Source organism: Cariama cristata, unplaced genomic scaffold, assembly GCF_000690535.1.
Source record: "Cariama cristata isolate BGI_N322 unplaced genomic scaffold, ASM69053v1 scaffold20004, whole genome shotgun sequence".
NCBI classification, from domain to species: Eukaryota; Metazoa; Chordata; class Aves; order Cariamiformes; family Cariamidae; genus Cariama; species Cariama cristata.
The window spans coordinates 3192-15765 of record NW_009613745.1 but is presented as its reverse complement, the minus strand read 5'-3'; the positions used below and the strand labels follow the sequence as shown (position 1 = coordinate 15765).

The 12574-nt window shown below is 48.4% G+C and overlaps 2 protein-coding genes across 4 annotated transcripts in view; both read right to left on the bottom strand.

Annotated features, from left to right (window-relative positions):
• Positions 1 to 3807, bottom strand: part of MAL (mal, T-cell differentiation protein) — a 4350-nt gene extending 543 nt beyond the window's left edge. For 2 of the 3 annotated variants that reach the window (XM_009699143.1, XM_009699144.1), the window contains exons 1-2: positions 3721 to 3807; positions 117 to 284 (exon numbers count right to left, since the gene is read on the bottom strand). In XM_009699143.1, the coding sequence (XP_009697445.1) occupies positions 117 to 284; positions 3721 to 3807 (255 nt within the window). The remainder of the gene's footprint in view (positions 1 to 116; positions 285 to 3720) is intronic. The other variant, XM_009699145.1, reaches the window with a different exon arrangement.
• A 1671-nt stretch (positions 3808 to 5478) lies between these two features.
• Positions 5479 to 12574, bottom strand: part of THUMPD2 (THUMP domain containing 2) — a gene marked incomplete at its 5' end in the record, with an annotated part of 10283 nt that continues 3187 nt past the window's right edge. Inside the window, 7 exons of the mRNA XM_009699146.1 lie at positions 5479 to 5854; positions 7448 to 7565; positions 9279 to 9393; positions 10015 to 10086; positions 10695 to 10782; positions 11112 to 11164; positions 12513 to 12565. Coding sequence (XP_009697448.1) covers positions 5536 to 5854; positions 7448 to 7565; positions 9279 to 9393; positions 10015 to 10086; positions 10695 to 10782; positions 11112 to 11164; positions 12513 to 12565 — 818 coding nt within the window. The remainder of the gene's footprint in view (positions 5855 to 7447; positions 7566 to 9278; positions 9394 to 10014; positions 10087 to 10694; positions 10783 to 11111; positions 11165 to 12512; positions 12566 to 12574) is intronic.

Below are 12574 nucleotides of genomic sequence, written 5' to 3'. Positions count from 1 at the left end.
CCCCGCGGAAGCGCCCCCAGCCGGCGTCGGGGAGTCCAGTAGCAGCCAAGGAGACAACTGGTCTACCGGTGACGGGAGGGTGGGAAGGGGCCCTGCGGTTTGTCACCGCCACTTACCAAGGTGACCCAGGCGCCGCTGCCCCCGTGCACCCCGCAGATGTAGAGGCACAGGAGGGTGGTGGAGAGCACAAAGCAGAACACGGAGACAAACATCACCCAGCCTTGCAGGATGGGGGACGGGACTCTCGAGGATGCCACCAGGATCCAGACAAGGCCCCCGAAGATCTGCAAGTGAAAGTGGGAGAGAGGGCGAGCAGGGGATAAATGGGCTTAGCCAGAACAGAGCGAAAAGCCGTGCACACCTCTGACACTGGCACTGCCCATGGCAATAGCCCAGGGATGCCTTTGAGTTCTTCCCAGCCTCCACTTGAAACTGGGTATTTGGCTGGGAGCATCTGCCGCTGACCTTGACCCAAAAAACCCCAAAAAGCCTCGCTGTAGCCCTGCCTCCCGGTGCCACCGCCATTCACGCCTTCCCCACACCAGCGCGCACAGGAGGCTGGCTCAGACATTGTCGAAGGCTGGTTTCAATAAACGGAGGTTTATTTCAGACAGGTATCTTTGCTTCACACCCGGTACGGCAGATCCCTGAAAGGAGCGGTGTCAAACCCGGCCCTCCGGCACAAACAGCGCGGAGATGTGGCCTCAGGAAGGCCACAGACATGGCCTTAACGAAGGCCGCGTGCAAATGTCACCCTGAAAGGAGCAGGAATAGGTTGACGAGATGTAACACGGACAATTTTACTCTCCGAGGCAGGGGAAATCAGGTTGGGGTTCCCAGCCCCTCCTGGGAAGGGGGGCTTGTGTTGCTGCTCCAGCTATTTCGGCCACCCTTCGCTGGTTACACCGGAGCTGTGCAAGGTACCGGCTGCTGGTCCAGTAGCCGGGGGGACCTCCTTCTTCTCAGCCAGCCCTGGGAGCTCGCTATGGGTTTTCTGGTGGGGTGGGGAACACAAGGACAGCTGTAGCTAAGCTCCATCCTTCTCCACCAGCAGATTGCTACACAAGAGGACGAGAGCACGGTGTCCAGTGCTGCGGACTGTCCAAGCTGTGCGTGGTGGCTTTGCACTAAAATGCACTCAGCAGCTTTTCTCTGCTACAACTCAGCCCAGTGGTTTCCCGAGCCTGTGCAAAGTTTAGCCTGTGCAGCATCCATCGAGGAAGAGCTCCTCAGCTGAACTCACTCTGCTGCTGTGGGGACCTCTCTCTCACCACCGCCCAGCCTTGGCTTTGCAGGTGAAACCCCAGAGGTACGAGAGCTTCGCTGACTCCGAGATCATCCTGATGGCCAGCGTACCCCAGGCCAGCCTTTGCCAGCATCCAAGCGCCAGCTCATACAAATCGTGGCATTTCCATTTCCTTGGAGACATTTTAAAGTAGAAAAAAAGTTTCTGATTTATGATACTCAGAAAATGTTACATCACCTGTGCCACCTCACACCTGTAGGAAAGCTCATTAGTTCTATTATTATGCAAATCAACATATTAAATCAATGATGTGGTTGAGACCTTGCAAATATCCGAGTGAAAACAGCTCTTCCACAGCGCTGCTGTTGTGGTGCCTCTCGTGACAACCGCAGTCTGACGCTTGAACGCTACTCCGGTCCCTGTAATAACTCACGTGGTGACACCACGAGCCCATCGCAGCTAAAGGTCCTGGAGAAAACCTGACTGTTGCTCCATTAAAATCCAACACAGCTGGGGTGAGATACGAGGCTGGGGGAGCAAGTATCACTTCTCATTTCTTACCACTGCCCACCTCTCCTTTCTGCAGGATGCGATTGCGCACTCAGCCAAGTTACGTTTGGCATGGTTTGATTACGGGCTGCGGTTTTATGGTGCAGAGTCATACAAGTGAGGAAAGGGTCAAGAGGCTTTAAGTAACAACCCACAGCAGGTTGGGGACAGCACTCTAAGAAAAACTTATCTTTTAAATAGCCTTTTACAAAGCAAACTTAACAGTTTTCAGCTTGTTTCAGCTTTTCCACATAGGTCTGGCTATCCATATATGCAGAAAGCTCTTCAAATAAAACAGATTACAAGAATTAAACCCAGCCTCACAGAATAAAAATGGTAATCTTAATCAGCACATCCAGATGCGGCAATCATCTGAGCTGCAGGCAGGACTGGCTAGCATTTTCACAACTGTCTTAGCATTTGAAATGCCAAATGGTTTTTTTGTTTGTGATTACCACATTAACCCACTGCAGGAAACCTCAGATTCCACTAGGGATTAAGAAACTCTTTATCCTTCTGAATGCTGTGATTCAAGGCAGCCGCCTGCTTTGTACACAGCGGAGGTAACACAGCCTCCATACTACACCTACACCTCCGAGATGGAGAAATCCAGGTACGCAGCATTCCTCTTTCCGGGGTGGTCCCTGGGCCTCGAGGATGCACATTCCCAGATCTTACCCAAACCAAAGGATAGGGTACGTACTTACTTTTGCCTCCTGAAGGAAGCTGCCTTGCCAAGTCCCCTGGAGACAGTAATTACCAACAGTTTGAGGCACAACCGGTACCGCAATCACGCGGAGGCCAAGAGGACGCTCAGCGCCAGGACTGACACAACCCGGGTGGGCGGCAAGTGTCCGCCCAGCCAGAACCTCCACGGGGACTTCGCACCCTCCTTCCCGCGGCCACGGCAGACCTGCCGCTCGCTCTCAGGGCCCGGGCACAGAGACCAAGACCCCAGAGCGTATTTGGAGGAGCTGAAGCCAAAGCCTTTCTCGACCCATCCGTAATGCCTGCCTTAACCCAGCTCCTCCTTCCTTGTCACTAGGAGAAGGAATTAAATGCTGTAAATCCCAGAGTGTGAACCGAGCTGGGTGTCAGGAAAGAATTTGGTCCCAGGTGGCAAAAAGTTGGTTTTAGCATGAAATAATCTGAATGCCATCCTACAACACTCAGCCAAACCCCTCAATGCTGGATGAAAGTGCTCGGGTGTTGGAAAAAGCCTCCCAAACTGTTGTGAGAAGAGCGGGCTTCACGGGTGGGGGCAGAGGAGACAGGAGAAAGGTTCGAGTTGAAACTTTCCATCTTTTAATCAGCGCCCACAGCAACTGCTTTCAATCACCTGTGCCAGACCCATTAAGATTACAATCTTCTCCTGCTCAATGAAATTACAATATGGGAAGAAGTTACAAGGAGTTTGCTCACCCACCACTGCCCACGCACCCAGGTCCAGCACTCCGCACCTCTGGCTCAGAACACGGCAGCCGAGCTTCAGCAGTCCGGGCTCTTGGCTGCCGTGAGCCATCACCCCCTGCTTTCAGCAAGCAGTTTATCCTCTGCCTGCATCAGCTGCTAAACTCATCTTCCAATTAATTAATAATTGGCTCAATTGGGCAGCCTAGTTGAAACCCACCTGCAACCCCTTTAACTGTGTTAAGTGGGCAATTGCAGACGGTTTTCAGAGGCACCACAAAACCCCCTGCAGACTAAAGGAGGGCATCAGAGCCTCAGCTCAGGGCTCATTGCCCCCCTTGGAGGGCGAGTGAGGCATCAGGGGCTGCCCCAGACCCTTGGGGCTCAGGGACCCGGCCTGGCCCCTGAACCACGCGATTTGTGTCAAGCTGCACCCCTCCAACACCGCGGTGTGATGGGTGCCGGGTGCCCCACCAGCAGCACCTGCCCTCCCCCAGGGAAAAGCCGGCACTCACGATTTCAGGAATGAAGAGCACATCTGGGAAGGTCGTCAGGACGGCCAGGCCGCGGGGCAAAGAGGCGGTGGAAGTCGCCGAGGACATTGCGAGCCTCTCACACTCTTCCGGCTGCTTTGCCGGCCGAATGCAGCCTCCTTCCCTCCCCCTCTCTCTTCCTCCTTCCCTTCCCTGCTTCCTGCTCTTCCTCCTTCCTGCTGGCAGGTGAGGACAGCTGGAATGGCACAGGTGTGCCCGGCCCGGTGACTTGGGGGCTGCCGGGAGCCCCACGGGAGGTTTTCAGGGGCAGCCCTGCGGCATTTTGGGCAGAGCTGTCCCTACACCCGCTGAGCACGCAGGGCAAGTCCCTGGGCGGTGGTGAGCGGCACAGGCTCGCACCTGCAGGCAGCAAGGAAGACCTGTGCCCGTCCAGCTGGGCAGCCTCTCAGCCCCTTTCTCTGGGCAGAAGTCAGCTTGCCCCCCACCCACGTGAGCTGGCCACAGCAGTGGGCACAGGGGCAGCCAGTGGCCAGGGTGAGCTGGGATGTGCGAGCCACCGGCAAAGAGCAGGGATGAGAAACCTCTCGCAGATGGAGATGCATCCCAAGACAAGGGCAGTCAAACTGCAGGGCCAACCGCTTCCATCGTCTCAGGGGAGATTGGATGTGCCAAGGTAACATAAATGACCTAAAATAATGACATTTCCCAAGCCATCTGGCCTTTTTTTTTTTAAGTCTGGTGTCCATGGGAGTGAGCCATTCTGTTCTCTGTAACATGGAGTGTTTATTTCTTGTTAACGCACTCACTTGGATACCCAGCAAACCACACAACTCTGGTTGTCCCCATCAGGTAGGGCTGTCCCCATCAGGTGTAGTCCGGCCACGCACAGGCAGCCTTTCCCGTGTGGGAACATGCAGTGTGGCTCTTCAGCACAGGAAAACAAGGGAAAAATGAGGAATTACCCAGGAACCCCTAGGAGATGATTAATTGGGATGTACTTTATCGGAGTTCATCACTCTGTGGCCCTCAAAGACTGCATCGCTTTGGGCTTTTTGGCTCTTTTAAATCAGTTTCAGTAAAATGTCTCTCAGATTTGCAGATCTTTAGGAAGTTGTTTTTTGCATTGATACAGATGCAGTTCTGAGAAATATTCTGACATAACTGGTGTTGATGTGTAAAATTGTCTGAGAACTCAAAATTGAACATTATGGGGAAATAAGGAGGAAAAGAATTGTTGGGGTCTTCCTTGCTTAAGACTAGTAGTGCTGAGTTAAGTTTTAAGGACAATTTCATACTGAAGTGCCTAGGATTGTAAACCACGCAGCCTTTAAGCCCACTGCTGATTTGTGGTTTGGATCTGTCTTTTATCTTTGCTTTAAAATAAAATGCAAAACTGCAAGGTAAAGCACACATCCAGCCCTCAAAAGGAGCTGGAGGCTTCTTCAGATTAGACGTGCTTCCTAAAAATACTGCTGAAGGTGAAAATCCATTTACATTTAATATTACCACACTTGTTTTTGCAGTTCTGCAAATGAAGTCTTTCTCTCCCAAAGAAACTCCTCCTGATACTGAGAGGCTTTCCCTAAACAAGGATTTGAGGAGTCTTGTCTCATTACAGTGTTTCACAGTAAAAACATCCGAAACACTAGTAGGCATCTTCCATCTCTCCTAAAAACCAGAGAGACGAAAGCAGTGCCTTAGGAAATCCAAAGAAAGTGAGGTGAGCTAACAAATGGCACAGGGTTCATTCGGATCAGCAGAGTTCCACTGGATCACTGCCATGCTGCTTTTCAAGTGTATCAGGATTCAAGTTCACTTAGGCACAGCGCAAGAAAGCTACCGATCCCCAGCAGCAGAGATCTTCCTGTATTTGTGTATGAAAGCATCTGTCTTTCCAAGACTAACTCCATAGACGCCATCTGGCACCAGAGACCCAAAACGTGTCTGTCTGCTGCTGAGAAAGGATTCTTCAACACCATTCACCAAGGAGGAAGAATTCCCATGGACGTTCAGGGCTTTTGCAGTGATGGTTTCACTTGTGCCATTGGAAATGGCATAAGGAGAGTCATTTTCAGCACACTTGGTAATGCCATCCATGTGCTTATGGAGATCTTGGCTTAGCAGCAATACAATAGTCCCTCCAACACGAAGTACTCTGGCAATTGCAGGAAAAACAAAGGTTAGGTGTTCATCCTGCCTGGCATTCATTCGTCTGTGCAGAACTCAACATTGCTGACACTGCAGATACCAGCTGCATTTGATAAAACACCTAAGCATGTTAAGGGTCATGGCTCAACTCAGTAACCTACATCTCCAAATGGAATTTAAATTCCCCATCTTCCTGCCTCTTCCTAAATGGGAGAACTGGGCCCTGTCGTGACTCCCAAACATTTCTGACCTCAGGAGTTCTTTCCATTGGCTAGCAGAGAAGAGGGCCTCAGTTTTTTGCCTCTTAGTGTTCTTCCAAGGATTGAAGGCAGTATCACCTTCAAACCCTGGTTTTGGGTCGCTTGAGCCCCCACCAGTCTACAAAGGAACAGCTTCTCAGGGCAGCAAGAGCTTCTCAGGTTGGTAAGGCAATTCTGAAGCTGCCCTTTCCCTTTGGAAACTTTAAAAGATCTGTCCGTTCTCTGTTCCACTGATCCTTAACAGCTTTCAAACTCAGTAAGCAGAAGAAAATTAACCATTGTTTGCAATCCATTTTTCCCAGTACGTGAGCAGATGTTATATTTGGCTTTGAAAGAAGGGAAAAAAAAGACTGTCCTGGCTCTGTTCACAGCAAGTGGATTGAACAGTCGTGCTGGTGGAGCTCTCATGGTCATAGTCTCCTCCTCACCATCACCTTCCCAAAGAAATATTTTGCTTAGGATGGCCCAACAGAGCAAATAAGACCAGAAGACAAGCACGGCCAAAGGGAGGGATGGCCAGCACAAGCTGACGTAAGATTGCCCTGCTACCCTGTGGAGCTACCTCACGTTCTTCACCATTTTGCGACCACATTCCTGCATTGGGTGAGTGAGACCAACACCTGCCGAACACCAATCCTATAGAAAGGGCTTGTTTTCAGCCCAGAAATGAAATAAAGGAGCAGTTAGTTTGAACTGCCCCTTAGAAGGAGCCCACTATTAGCTTGGCTCAACTCTGCCACAAAATGACAGGGTGAGAGATGAAAGGAGGCATCTAGAAGCAGACCAGGTGTCTAGCTGGATATGCCAGTATATGCTAACAGAAAGGAAAACGCATACCACCATTTTCTGGTCTGAAATCCTTCTTGCCAAGGCAGGCTGGTAAAAGCTTGGTTGTGACCCCAAAAAGAAAGCCTATGATTTTTATACAAGCAGACCTCAACTGAGAGAGGATTATTGCTTTATTTGCCTGGCCTGCTTTAAGTTTGTCTAGGTCATCCTCTCCTCTTTCTCCTTTCTGCCTTGCAAAGAACATTTGTGAGCACAGCTCACAAATATTTCACCATCATGCCTCGTAAAGAATATTTGTGAGTGTGGCTCACACAACAAGCTCATTCCTTGTCAGCCTGTGCTGCCATAAGCAATTCCACAGCTTGCAAGACAAGACACAACAGCCTTAAGAGACAAGTAAACGACTCAGACTTTCACAGCCTGCATGGGATCAGACTACAGAGCTGGAGAGTGTTTGGAACTAAGCAAACCTGAAGCTGACTGAACACTTAGGATCGCAAACCATCATGACATTTACACCAAACCCCAAGCATGTCAAAGGCCACACGTACCTCTCCATCTCCTGGAGAATATCTGGTAGGAGCTGTGGGTCTTTTGTGATCTTGAACTTCTTCCCAAACGGAATATCCGAAATCACAGCGTCAAAGCTTTCTGAAGGCAACGGCAATGCTGCAGAATAAAGGCAGGTCTTTACATCTGACTATCTGAAAAATGAACAGCAGCTATGCCCCCGTTCACCTTACAGAACCGTCTGCCAGCTCTTGCGCAGATTATGCGCCCATATTCATAGCTCCTTCTGTATCTTTCCTCACAAGCGGCACTACCGACCCAATGCAGACTGGGAAGAGACAAATGTACGACAGCGTGGTCTAGCCTGCAGATTCCCTGTTACCAGTGATACGTTTGCTCCAGTAGCAAGACTCTCCAATGGGGGACTGCATGGTGCCACACTGACTGCTGCTTCTCCACACACAGTACATCTTTACAAGCAAAATGCAAAAGAAGAGCTAAGCTTGCAGGCACTTAGCGCAGATGTTCAGATGCACATGTATGAATGGCAAGGAACCACATGCTAAATCCCTCTCCATCCCCATTTTCTCTCCCCAGGAAACTGGTTACAGCCAGAATCACTTGGGTTCTGTGGGAGCTAGTGTCTCTGAAGTATCTCCCCAGAGTTTCTGCACTCTGGGAATAGTCCGTCCTCTTGACCATGACACAGCACTGCACCCATGTGGTGATGAAGGCCAGGCTGTGCTGGCCAGAGTGTAGCCAGCATGTGAAAGGATGAGACTATATTGATTCTCCATCCCTCAGGATGCTCAGAACTCGACTGGACAAGGCCCCGAGCAACCTGACCCAACTTTGGGGTTAGCCCCACTCCCAGCAGATGACAGGACGAAAGACCTCCAGCAGTCCCTTCTCACCTAAACCCTGCTGTCGATTCTATGCCAGCCTTTCCAGAACTGGCTAGAGATCTTTCTTGGACCATCCTTGGATCAACACTTGCAGCACAACAATTTTATAACAATTTTATCTACAAATGGAAGGACAAGTTACCTACAGTCCCTCTCAAGACATGCAGAAAGAACAGCTTCTGACCAGTGACAAAGACACCAATTACTTGTTCAGTAAGTACCTTCCATTATCCTAGAAGCCAAGCTCAACCAGCTTTTATAAAAAAGAAATAACATTTCTTACCATTCTGGTAAGAAATAAATACTACAAGGTAAAAAAGTACGCATACCTCATCACCCATACGCAGGGAAAAACAGCCAGCTTTTGTCTGTCATGAATTTCATAAAGGACTAATTTAGACTCAGGCTTTGAGGTCCAGAATAAGGTCATAAAATTGTTATCTTCTCCACAGACTAGCTCATGAACTGAGAGTAAACACATTCCCTCTTCCAGGAGAAAGGCCTCGTCATTTAAAATACTCCTACTGCAAAACATCAACAATTCAGCTAGCTTAGCTGAATTAGCTTAATGAGTCCCCACTATTACTCGTCTGGTAAATTTAAGTTACAAGCCACGTTTTATCTGGATTTGTCCTTGCTGTCTTCCCATAAGATACAAAGAACTCTCACATAGTATGTACCCTTTGTGGTATTCACAAATTTACCATTAAGACAGACAATTACTGCCCATGTCTGACAATTATTATTTTCATTGTCTTCTGCTGAGTTTATTCTTGCCAAAGTTCCCAGGGTCACGGGGTGGAGAACAAATAATTATTCATTCACTAGCACTACAGAGTCACTACTCAGCTATTTGTTGAGAGTTAGCTCTACTACCTATCGCCTCAAGAGAACCTACATCACCTGTATAATCCCAGAACCACAAAAAATTTCAAATACGTCTCGCTTGGAAAGCCTACAGACATACCTTTCACAGAAGCTTTAAATAACTGAATCTTATCCATCAAGCCTGCAGTCCTAATATTCACATCTGCACCCTCTAACTGTGAATCACTTATATCAGCACCCCAGTAACAGGCCTCCTGTTCAGAGAAAGAGAGAAAAGTCATTTTGTTGACAATCAGGTCTGTTTATTTTATAAACCCTTCTCAGAACTGCCTTGTTGCACAGCTCCTCCAAGACAAACCCCTTGCTGAGAGATCTACTACCATTACACAGAGCAATACGTGGACCCAGGGGACAGAAGAACGGGGCAAGTCTGTGCTGTCTTCACTCCTTTCATGTTCCAGTCTGCCCAGGACACTTGTAACTTACAGAAATCCTGAGAGTACGTCCTAACAGCAAGATCCCAGCTAGCTACAAACAACCACGCTGCCTCTAAAGCCGACAACTGACTGTACCGTCATGTTGACACCTCTGATCCCAGGATAAGCCCAGGCAGTTTTAAAAGTCCGTGGTTGCCTCACACAAACCCTGCGGTATAAATACAGGGCTCCCAGCACCCGCCTGCACAAGTACGTAGGACTTGGTTTCGCATTCCTGTGGTGGAACCTTTGTACTAAAACACTTTTAGCAACTGCCTAGGAAGATCAGTTTGGTTCCAGCTTTCCAGTAATGGAGTCTGGTGGAACTCTGGCACAGATTCTTGATGCAACTACAAGCCATCTTGCAAAGGTGCTGTCTGTTGCCACTGGGATACTCACGGGCCACTCTTTGGCAGCTTCCAGCAGTATTGTTCCTAGCCCACACATGGGATCCAGCACAAAGGCACCTGCCTACAGAAATAACGGGGTTATTGCATCCCAAGCAAGACAGACTCCTCTCCCAGGACAAAGCTTACTCATGGATGTGCAGATCACCTACATATCCCCACTGAATCCGGTGCAGGTAACAATAATCACTGGCTTACCCGGCCAAACTTGTTTGTAAGAGAATACAGTAAAAAGCATTAATAGTTTCACTAAAGACAATGCATCCAGCCTTGAGGTGACATTTAGGGGAAAAAATTATGAGTGGACCGCAGACAGATATTAGTACTAACTTAATCTGTGGAAAAGATCACTCTTCCTTCTGTTTTCCCTTGGGAGAACAACCCCAAACAAGGTTTGAAGCCTGGACAGTGAAAATACCTTGCCATTTAGACATATATCTGTAAAAGGAATAACACCTCTGCTGAGAAGGACCTGGGATTACAGCAGATATCTGGTTGAACAGCAGGTGACAGCCCACTGTGACCACAGATAAGGCAAAACCTGTTCACATGCAGTAGTGCATGGAGCACTGAAATCACCACACTTCTGCAAAGTTTCCAGCTCCAGCCCTGACGAGCAGCAACCCTCCCTTCGTTTGGGCCTTGACATCTTTGCCATGAACGTTCACTTACACTGATTTCAGCCAGAGATGCCATGGCCCACGCAATTGTTGACCGCAGTCCTGCTGTTTTGATATACTCTCTGTTTGCCAACGGAAGCCTGCAGAAGAAAAAAAAATAAAAATAAAAAAAAAAAAATCAATGTAAGATAATGGTACAACCACCCAGAAAAGCCCATGTAATATGACAGAACAAAAGAACTGGACAGATCTGCAGACAGACAGACAGAAACCAGTCTGCTTTTATCCATAACTCATTGCAAAGTCTGGCCTACATTCTCAGATAAGCTCCAGACAGACCACAAGACTAATGTGACAGTCCAGTGCATATTAAACCAGAAGATAAATACTCACAGTGGACAGCAAGACAATTTAGAAATTATGCCTGTTCTGATACTGCCCAGACAAATCCAGTGAGGAGAACGCCTACCTGAAAAGAGGAATCCCCGCCACAAAGTGAGTATCATTAACATGTATGAAGATCTGAAAGAGGGAAAAAAATTACATTATAAACTCCCAACCTGACATGACAATAGCTTTAACTCACTTAAACCAGACACAGAAGATGTTTCCACGAACTTCTGATCCTAATTTTTAACAACAAAAATACACGCTTTAGACGATTATGATTAATTGGAAGAAATCACACTAGATAAGCTGAATGCCACTTTGAAGAGGATTTAATATTTAAGCAAGCTGGGAGGGGAATTTTGTCAGCCAAGAATCCATCAGCAAGCACTTGAATCTTTAAGGGAACCAATTTTTGTAATGTTGAATGGGTATTTTTAATTCTAAAATCATTTACTCTAAGCAGGAGAAGATTATTCACTGTATACTAGCACTTAGCTATCCATATACTCCCCTCCTTTTTTTAAAATATAAACCAAACAAAAATATGAGTGCAACTAAGCCGCATTTTGGATGGAAGGCAAATGTGGGTAATCCTTCCAGAAATATAGCAACTTAAAGCAATTCACCTGTCCCATAGAGAGCATCCCAACAAAAGACTGAGTTCCTCAACAGGTTGTGCATGATTGCAATTCCTCCCCAGGAAGCCCAATGAGAAACATGATCCTGTTCAAAAATCACAGTCCTCAGCACTTGAAGGGTTTCAGAGCAAAAATCTGGATGAGAACAGGACCCCCATTTGAGGCTCAAGAAAGCCATACTTAATGCATGGCCTGGGGAAACCAGAGCTAGTGGATGAACTCAGAGCTTTTGCAGAATGCCTCAGATCTCCCAGCGTCAGTGCGGAGAGCAGCTTCCACACGGCAAGTGCAGGGATGGAGAAACGGCTCGTCAAGAGCAAGGAGTCCTTTCCAAGGTCTGCAGACACCTTGCACCACAAAGCACGTCTACAGCAAGCGGCTTCTCAGGGACAGGGTCTAGGAGGAGGCTCTGCCATAAACGGCATGCTCAAGTCGAGTTCCTTGAGAACTCAACCTTGCTGCTCGCTCTCCTCTCTTACACAGAGAGGCTAAGGGAGCTGCCCCATGGCTCAGGGGATCTCCATTTTCAACAGAGTCAGACTCCAGTAGTTTGTAAACATGTCAGATCCTGAGACATCTCCTGCATGGATCCTTCCCCTGACGTACAGGTCCATGCTGGCCACTCTGCTATTTAAGTGTTCTGGAAAGCAGACACATAGTGCCTACCAAAAAGCTTTACTCAGCACTACCAGATGATTTCTAGTTATACTCAGCGGCAGAAAGACAAACAAACAGGGGAAAGGCCATGGTCCTGAGTGCAAAGGGAGTGGGGAACAAAACAAAAGATACCAGGGGCAATTCTAGAAGGAGCAACAGGCCATCTGGCAGACAAGCACCACTACCTCCAGATCGGGGTCCCGCAAATCTGCCCGCCACCCAAACTTCTTCATGAGTGCTGTGCCAA